The sequence below is a fragment of the Daucus carota genome, chromosome 7 (genome assembly GCF_001625215.2).
Source record: "Daucus carota subsp. sativus chromosome 7, DH1 v3.0, whole genome shotgun sequence".
Lineage (NCBI taxonomy): Eukaryota > Viridiplantae > Streptophyta > Magnoliopsida > Apiales > Apiaceae > Daucus > Daucus carota.
Window position 1 is genome coordinate 823,602 of NC_030387.2, and position 9,962 is coordinate 833,563.

At 32.6% G+C, this 9,962-nt stretch overlaps 1 protein-coding gene across 6 annotated transcripts; it reads left to right on the forward strand.

The window, feature by feature from the left end:
* Positions 1-601: 601 nt before the first annotated feature.
* On the forward strand, positions 602-8,671 carry LOC108193907 (uncharacterized). Of its 6 annotated transcripts, none has more exons than XM_064082206.1 (10): positions 602-894; positions 2,372-2,418; positions 3,416-3,505; positions 4,150-4,279; positions 5,397-5,513; positions 5,615-5,665; positions 6,495-6,541; positions 6,712-6,810; positions 7,926-7,980; positions 8,140-8,671. In XM_064082206.1, the coding sequence occupies exons 3-10, from the start codon at positions 3,416-3,418 to the stop codon at positions 8,154-8,156; spliced, it is 606 nt and encodes a 201-aa protein (XP_063938276.1). In that variant the 5' UTR covers positions 602-894; positions 2,372-2,418; the 3' UTR covers positions 8,157-8,671. The 6 variants fall into 6 exon arrangements, 4 of the variants coding, with proteins under 4 accessions (XP_063938276.1, XP_063938275.1, XP_063938277.1 ...); XR_010285868.1 differs by lacking the exons at positions 602-894; positions 2,372-2,418 and adding exons at positions 2,432-3,138; positions 7,057-7,165; XR_010285867.1 differs by lacking the exons at positions 602-894; positions 2,372-2,418 and adding exons at positions 2,433-3,138; positions 7,072-7,165.
* Positions 8,672-9,962: the final 1,291 nt, after the last annotated feature.

Genomic DNA, 9,962 nt, shown 5'->3' on the forward strand with positions numbered 1-9,962 from the left:
AAACATTGTTTTTTAATGTTAATCAATCAAAATATAATTTCATATAATTTTAATCATTTAACAGGTTATATTAGTACTCTCTCTGTCCCAAATAATTGTCATTTTGACTTTTTTCATCCCATACTACAGTTTAAAAATCATGCAAAGAGAGTAGGACATACATTAACATCCATTGCACTGAAGTCCTCTGAGGTATACACACGATTTGCAGCAGTTTCACTTTACATGAACTCTTTTTTGTTTAACTCTTAACTGATATGTTTATATGTTTATATGAACTGATCCGTTGATGTTTGAAAATCTATATATATATATAAAAAGAAAACGCGACTCCGCGTAGCGTTTTGGCTTAATAAATATATGAATAATTGTTTTTTGTTTGAAATATATATATATATTCTGATAAAAGTAAAAACGCGACACCGTGTAGTGTTTTCCGTTATAGTAAAATGTGAAAACGCTGCACGATTTAGCGTTCCGCTGTAACATAGAAAACGCTATTTCATTTGCGTCTCTTTTGATCATTGAGGGCCAATATTTTGATATTGGTTATTTAGAGCAATTTGACTCTAAATTTGGTTATTTGGGGTCTTTTTTCGAGAAACTACAAACAACATAATTCGTTCAGGGACCATTCAGATCACCCAGAAGTCCAGAACCACTGGTTCAGATTTAACACAAGTCTTGACAAATACATTCGATACATGCAAGAGGCATACGCACACACAACATACAACATTACTGTGACACTACCTACCCTAAATCCCTAATTCCTAACTCACGCACATAAACTGCAAGTCTCCGTCAAATTCAACCGGGAGCTCCTCTCTGACTCTCTCCCTACCTACCGCCTCCCTGCTCCCGGTGCCCACAGCTGCGACCCCCAATTTCTAGGTATCCTATTTTAATTGTGATTCAGGCGTTCAGTACCTTTTATGTGTTGATAAACATAACGATCACAAGAATAAAATTGTCATTCCTATTTCATTAAATTATATCAAAATCCCAAACAAGGGTGATGACTGATGAGTGATGAGAATTGTTCCATATCATGACTAATGTGCACTTAATTACAGAAATTAAGATATTCACACACATGCCACTAAAAGAGGATACTCCCTCCGTCCCAAAATAAGTGTAAGGCTTTGACTTTTTGCACGTAATTTGAGGTGCAAATAAAACATACTTCTATATATTATTTTTCAAATTTTTCTTTTTCTGAATAAAAATATGGATGTTAAACTTTTATTCAGAAAAAAGAAGATTTGAAAAATAATATATATCATACTATGTTTTATTTGAATCTCAAACTACGTGCAAAAAGTCAAAGCTTATTTTGGGACGAAGGGAGTATCAGTGAAGCTGTATATGCATTTATGGATAGAATAGTGTGAAAAGCTACGTGTATTACAATATGGTTTACAGTACAGTAATAAATACAATTGTCAGAAGTTATAAGTCTATGTCAGGAGCTTACCACAAGTTTCAGAACCGTAACAGGGAGATAAACCATTTGGTGCGACATACAACTCAACAGAATAGTAATTTGTGAAGAAGTTGGTTACTAAATCACTATAAGAATCTCCTGAAAAGGGGATAGCACGAATGATAACCGTAACGAGTAATATAATTCATCCTCTTCTTTGCAATACTTTTGCTTTCCTAGACCAAGCAACAACAGTTACATAGATTATGGCTCAACAAAACACGAAGGGAAAGAGAGGGATTAAATATATTGCTTGATCAATAAAAATTGAAGTTCTTACTATGTACTGTAGAGTATGGCGCAGAAGGTTATGCCATATAATGCGAGACAGTGAACCCAAAGCCTGAAAAAAGACATGTAAGATGAATTGGCACACTGTCGAGGAGGCAAGTACACAATTTTTGGCGGGTACCGGGAAATACGTTTACATATAGGAGTTTATTTTCCTTACATGGCACTAGAAATAGTGGAAACAATACAACTTAGGTTTTCCTTGATATATGATTATTGCAGAAGACTAATAAGTACCAAAAACAAAATAATCAATATTTTTTTGCAAGTTACCAAGTAAATATGGGAAACACAAAAAACAATTGTCTGATATCTTTAGTTGTATTCAGATCAGACCTTTTTACTGCTATGTTACCCGGACTCGGCTGAAAGTTACGTGTCCGAGTGTCGGACTCGGCAATATTTTGAAAATTTTACATGTTTTTGCCCTAAAATAAGTGTCGGAGTGTCCATACCTGTGTCCGAGTGTCGAGTGTCCGACACGGGTACTCGAGGTAAAATGAAGAGTCCGGGTAACGTAGTTTTACTGTGATACAGTATAGTGATTCAGTATCACTATTGTTAAACTTTCTGACATTGTCGTATTGGTCTCAGTTTGTTAAACTTGCTCATTATATATTGGCAAAGTATCAAGACATGAGGTATACTAGTTTATTCTGCAATTTTGTCCAGTACCTTGTCAATGAGCTTGAATATACCATTTTTTATTGTTGTCGAACAATTTACTATTTCTAATCCTGACATTTTAGCATGAATATTGGCCGAACATGAATCTTTCTTAACTTGGTTTTGGTTGATGTTTCTGGGACCCCTATCAAATGTTTTTCTAATTTTTATTGTTTTACTATTCGCTACGCGTGCGTGACTAGTGGCGGAAGCTCAGGGTATGCCATATATGCAAAGAAGAATAAAATTCATGGCACTTATTTCATTCACATTGTCGCATCTTCTTCTGTGTTTTCCTCAGTATATTTCCTTCAGAGCAAATCTTCTTTTGCTTGACATATTCTTTATGCTGCATGTTCTATTTTCTTTCTCTTATTTGTTTGTGTATACAGATAGTCTCACCGCTCATGATTGCCTTCACAAACCTGCAACTTTTTCTGTATAGAAGTAACTTTTGAATTATATATTGGTAGTAAAAGGGAGTAACTGATAAATTCTTATGGAAGTGATATCACAAGCTTACTTAGAGCAACTCCAACACATTCCTCATACCCACTTTTCACTAATTTTTTGAGGAACTTCAAATTTAAACCACCTCCAACAGGAGCTTCAAAAGTGCCTGAAACTTTAGGAGCTTCAAATATTTCCTCAAACATGTGGAGTGTTACCTCCCTCCTCATTCCAATTTTATAATGGTAAATATGATATCCTCTGTCAGCTAGAAGTATGCTAATGTACAGTTGTTTCTGCACCCACCCACCCACCCACCCACACACACACACACACACACATATATTTAAGTAACAAAGTATACATAGAGAGTATTTATGAAGATGTTGGAGGGACAACATGTTTTTTATCTTAAATTAGAGGGTTGCATTTTTTGAATATTCACTAATTTATCTTGTGTAGTATGAACCTGTATGTAAACGAAGCACAATAACTCAATATTTAGCCATGTTGTTTTAATAGATGGCTTTCAGAGGAAGAGGACGTGGTGGTAGATTTGGTGGTGGCGGTGGTCCCTGTCATGCAGAGAAAATAAAATTTGAACATTTTCCAGTAAGTACCGACTGTCTTTTGGTGCTTTATTTTAGAATTATTGTTCTTCCAAGTGTGCGGTTTTCTCATTCACAAGATATTAAATATATATGCAATTTACAATGATCAAAATTCATACTTATGAAATATAGCTAAATTTGCTAGCAATACAAGTTAGATTAATATGGATATGCACAGAAGATCTTGAAAAAAGAATTTGCTGGTTAATGTGAAATGTTAAATGAACCTGGTGAAACCCTTTGTATCATCCCCTGTTGATTTGTAATTATGAGAGTTGGGTCGAACATTACTATCAGTCTATTACATTAGTTATCTATAATTACTTCAGCTTTAATATTTGAAATCCAGCCGACCCTATGACTACTAATGGAACTACCATCAATGTGTTGATTAACCTTTAACCAACTAAACATTTCATGGCATTAGTTAATATTTTTATTAGAATTTTAGTGTATAGAAATTCTGATTAGGATCTGGTGTGAAGTATTGGGAGAAGTTATGATACAGTGATGACTACAATATGCTTTCATTTGTGAAGCTGGAGCACGTCAAACAAGATAGCTTTCCAGCATGGATGTGTATTTAACTAACTCCTAACATTTGTTTTTAGTTTCTTAGCTCATTATGCTTTCTAGTTTTGATAGGAAATCGATAATTTGCCTGATGTCCAAAATGTGAAAGAAGAACGAGTTCTCTTTTTCTGGAGTCACCGGTTGCAACTATCATGGAAATTGTCTCCATATTATTACAAGGGTGTGGGAAATGATGCTGAAGGTAAGCCTGAACAAAATACAATATTTTTGGATATACAGTTTAGCAATGGCGCAGAGTATGCAGAGTGATTATCTTATCAGTTTATAAATTAATTATTCATTACCGCGAGGTTTATTTGGGTTGGGTTTTTTTTTGGGGGGGGGGGGGGGGGGGGTTAGGTTTGAGCATACAAACAGATGGAAAATACATGAATTAGATGAGAGTATAAGTATAAAATATCGTCCTATAATTTTTTGTATTGTTCTGGTACATATAGTAAATTTTTTAAAAGAAAATATTTAGTTTCCAGTTCTCCTACAAACAATTTTCATTTAAATATAACTTGTAAATAAAAAACAACAGAAAATAGATGGACAGATGAAAATTAATATTGCTTATTACACCTAATCATAAAATTTGAATGGAAAGTTGAATATAACACAAGCATTGAGAATTTTTTTTGTTTGCTATGCAAACATTGAGATTCTTAACTCTTAAGACATAAAACTGTTTTGAATTTGGCTTAATATAAGCTGAATGTAAGTTATGCTTTCTTCTTCTTTTTAGAACAGACCTGCTTGCCTGAACACATACCGTTCTTATTGTTCTCCAAGAGGTATAGACGTCCTTAGTTTTAATAAATCGAAGTCTGAAGTAATTGCTTAAGCTTCTATGTTTTGTTAGTCAAGAGTCTAGATATTTAAGAGAAGATGAAGACAAGATCCTTTAAATTTACAATATTAAACTAGTCCAGTAATGATTTCATAATCAAATGAACTTTAGTAAAGAATACAATTTTTTTTCTCGTGGTCCTAAGAGTACTACCCAAATCTAAAATGCTAAATCTTGTTCACTCCAAGTAGAAGATAACTACTAACATGATTATCCTAATTTTAGAGCATTTTTTAACAATTATATATTATAAATTTTCAAAAAAAAAAAAGAGTAAATAGTATACAATAATTGATAATACTTTAACTCTTTGTTCCTCATCAGATTATGATAATGCAGGTTAATAATCTGATCATTTCCTTTATGTGAATTTTTGTTGATTCATTCTGTAAACTAATAATTTTCTGCTATTCTTGGTGGTCTGCATATTCATTAAAGAAGTATCTTTCGCAATTGTATTTGATAGGCTGTGAAAGCATAGATATTGAAAGGTATTCTGCTAAAGATTCAAGAAAAACCAGGCGTAAGCCCACACTTTCAGACTGCATAAAGATGACTGATGAATATGTTCCTGCAGAACTAGGTGAATATAATTATCACCACTCACATTTTCTTCAAATCAGATTTTTTATTGGCTTTATGTTGTTTTTTTTTAATTTTAAATTTCTTGACCAACTGCAACAGCTGTAAAGCACCAACGTGGTCGAAAGAGAGTGCGATGGAATCAAGAGTCAGGTCAGATGAATAATAAATGACCTAATACCTTTTTCTGTTTGCAGCTTATGTGTACATCTTATTTTTGAACCTTTAATTTCTAAGTAAATTTGAAGGTTTCATGTGCTGTTAATGTCTTGAACATTTGAAGTATCCTTTATCAAGTCATTTAATAGAATGTAGTGGAGCAGTATTTCGGTAAACCTTTAGTTATATGAAAAAAAGAAGATAAAATCGTTAACATTTTTTTTTTTTGCACCGGAGAACATGTTTTTTTCCTATCACATCATTACACTTTATCTAACATCCCTGTAATTTTTATCATGAACAAAAACATATAGTTAACTGATGAGCTTGCAAGAAGTAAATGACTAATTTTAAAAGCCTACAAAAATTTAGAAGCCTACATTAATTTAACAGCATAATCTAGAAAATGACGTAAAGCAGAAAAAGAGAATTTAACTAACCATGAAATATAATAAGACACAGGAAGAATGCCTATAAGTCCCTGATTGTGTGATACAATTGTTTAAAAGATAAAATAAAATTGTTACAATTTAATACTAACATATATGGGAATCGTGTGGTTAGCTTCTTGCTGATGATTGGGTTCTTTAGTTCATTTCGTACAGCTTGTGCTGGTTAACCATCTATGGTGTCCATGGTGGTTTAGTATATGAATATTGTTAGTTGTCTATGAAGGAGTGACAATCATCAGCAATTAGTAATAGCAAAAGGTTGCGAGTAACGTATTTCCTGCTTTTAAGAGATTAATAAGTTCCACTATATTAGAATAACAAAGCCGGGGCTTATATGTTGAACTAATTGATAGTTTGTTTGCATGTAACAGATATGCAAAAGTTTGATATCTTTGAGAATCTTGAAAAGAAGTCCAAGGTATCTAATTTTCCCCCACCAGTAACCTTTATATTGTTTCAGTTATTACAGCATGTTGAGCTTCAATATTTAGGAACATTAATTGATGGAGGTATCTATATATATTACTATGATAACCGTTGGTTGACTTTTTGTTTATGCTTTTAATCACAAAAATGACTTGCATAAAGACGGAAGAGGATAAGAAAGAAGGTGATGCTGCAGAAGAGGAGGAGGAGGAGGATCTTGAAGTGGAAGATGAAGAATTCAGCGATGGTGAATATACTCAGGTAACTGAAAAGTTTTCGAGTGCAATTTTAAATAATTCTACTAGTATTGTTATTGTATATTAATTGCTCGTACATAATTTTTTTTTTTTGACAAAATTGCTCGTACATAATTAATTGTTCAAGAAGTGGACCAATTTCTACCACCCCTATGCTTGCCAGAAAGCATAAATAATAATTTATATGCTAGACAAAAGTGATGAACTTGCTTTTCAGATGAATCTTATGTTTAATCAATTTTTTTATTAGTAATTGGTGTTGCAGTAAAAATTGGCAACATGTACTTGAAGCTACCAATACACCAAGGTGAAAATTTGTTGGCTGCAAAGCTGGACACCATATCAGCATGACTATATTGGTACTCCCTCCGTCCCCTTTTACATGTCCCTTTTAAAAAAAAAATTTGTCCCAAATTACTTGTCCACTTCTCTTTTCAAAGCAACTTTTTGTATGTTTTTTCAAAATGTAACAACTTCCAATGTTTGACTAGCATATATATATACACAACTCTATCTAATTCATTACATTTATTAGGGATATGTATGAAAACAAGATATCCACCTAACATTTTCTTAAGATGCGTTATTTTTTCAAAAGGGACAAGTAAAAAGGGACGGAGGGAGTATTAACTTCCATTCACAGATACAGGAACGAGAAGATGACCAATTATCAGTCCCCTTTTTCACGCTCTTATCTCTCTCCCCCTCCCCTCTCCCACTCCTTTCCTCTGCTGTGAGTCGGGGTAATATGAGGTTAATTATGAACTGTGGATGTAGCAACCTTGTGGCATCCCTCTCTCTTGTATGCATGCACATTCTCTCTCTCACTTTCTTTTGCTGTGAGTCGGGTTGGTACCATATTATTGAGCTGTGAATAAGGTTAATTATGACCTTCCAGAACTAGAAGTTGCAACTTTGTGGCGTTTCTCTATTTTGTATGTGTGCACATGCTCAGGCCCACTAAAAATGACTTTCACCTGTAGGCTTGCTTAATAAATAAACAATTTACTCTCTTTCCACCCACAGAACACGACTAAATTGTCTATATGAATTGACTGCAAAAAGTATCTCCTTTATTTCCTGAAAGTAACAACTTGTGAAATTATGACTTATATGCAGAATATAGATTTTGATGATGATGAAGACGACTTTAACATGGCTGATGATCACAATGGTATGGACTTGTGGCCTTAATTACTTATTTCATCATTACTGTACGAAGAATTACATTTTTGGTGTAATAACTTGCTCAATAGACTAGAAATAGTTTATCAATGTGACTCGAGGATTAATTGGTTCATGAAAATAGATTTCACATCCTTGTTTGGTGCAGATGAGCCATTTTTTTGAAGATTGCTCATGCGGATATACATCTCAGCTTTGCGCATGATTTCCTTTATTACCTCGATAACTAGTTGTGGTAAAGAATGTCACTATGGAGGCAAAGGGGTGCCTCAGTGAGTGACTTGTGAAATATCAGCACAGGTGTACTAAGATTTGCCTTTTACCCTATGAACCATATGGTAAAATTATCCTATTATATGGTCAACTGTGACACGAGTGGTCTTCCTTCCTTTTAATATACTATCGAATGTCGTGTAGTTGAGGATGTAGACTTGAGGTTTCAGTTATTTGTTCTAGTTTTCAAGTAATTTTCTGGGGTAATTTTTTTGGTTTTTTTAATTTTTTTTATCATGGCTTGGTTTGTTTCATTCTATTATGGTTTGTCATTCTATTCATTATTTTGAAGTTTGAATGGTACGTGACAGTGAGCCAAAGTTTTATTGGCTTGAGGAGGATCAAACTATAGTTCGGTCCTTTCACGTCTTTCATTTATATCAGAGCTTATTGCATTTTGTAACCCATTTCTTTTCGCGAAAAATGCACGAGTACTCATACTTACTTTCGTGCCAGTTTACCGTCCCAACATCATACTTAATTTCGTGTATGTTTGTCGTCTCAACTTCTAATCAGTTAGCAATTTGCATCCTACCGTTAAAATTTCCGTTAACTTTGATGTTAAAAAGTGTATACGGCATTTTGTACCCTAACTTTATATTCCCCATAGTTTGCATCCCTGAAACGCTTTTTCATTAAAATCAATCATATTTCGCTAAAAACGGAATTGAGTATATTCTTTTTTAATTGTGTATATTTATAAAAGAATTTCTTATAATACAATAATATCAAAAAACCAATATGCTTAATTTGTCTAATTAACTAATTGAATAATTGAGCAAAAATATTTGGAGTAAAAAATTGTTAAATAAAATTATGAAAATATATAAGTAAGAATAAAGGCATAACTTTATTTTGTTATTAGATCAGCAAAGTAAAAATTAAAAATGTCAAATATAATATTTTATGTATATTATTATGTTAAAAGTTATGGATTTATAAATACATTTTTATGCAGTATAATATAAAAAGCATTATTAAATACTTATTTTTTACTTGTTTTTGAACTTATCAATCTTTGAGTTTAGCCTATTTATATTGATGAGATGACAACTCAACTCTGATAAGAAAAAAAAAGTATATAACAAGTACTGCAAATTGGAATCCGTATGAAAATGTCAAGTAAATGATTGGAATTATTTGTCAGAAGAATTTAAGGATGATTGCTGCACATCACTGAAAAAAGTTTATTTATATGTTCAGGCCTCAGTAACAAATAATCTTTTGTAGCATTTCTAGGAGTTCAGAAGGTATAAAGTTTGAAGAATTAATTTATATAGATGATTACATGTAATATCTTATAAAGACGTACTTGAAAACGAAGATTCAATGAACTGACCACAACTTATATATTTTATTGATCGAGCATCAATAAATCAAAATTACAATAACTATGTTCTCTTATTGCCAACTGCATTGGACAACAAAAATTTGTTCGGTAAAAAAGAATGGTCTACGGCATCTTAATTTTTTTTGAAACTCAAAATGAAGGAAATCAAGATACATCAAAATGTATGTTTTTACTGATTTCATTTTGTTATAATTTATATAGGGACCCTAAATTAATTTATGCCCACCCTACCCCCTGTTTTATACCTTACCCTTGTCCTTTATCATTTTAACCAAATATTTTATTAATTCAAAGGGGTAATTTAGTCCAAACTAGATGAAATGGTGTGTATAAATAAATTTAGGTGT

Bases quoted from the DNA above. Each gene is read 5' to 3' on its own strand.
- LOC108193907 (XM_064082204.1), top strand. The intron at 4,280-5,396 runs GTAAGCCTGAAC...TGTATTTGATAG, and splicing joins TGTGGGAAATGATGCTGAAG to GCTGTGAAAGCATAGATATT. The intron at 5,666-6,494 runs GTCAGATGAATA...TGCATGTAACAG, and splicing joins GCGATGGAATCAAGAGTCAG to ATATGCAAAAGTTTGATATC.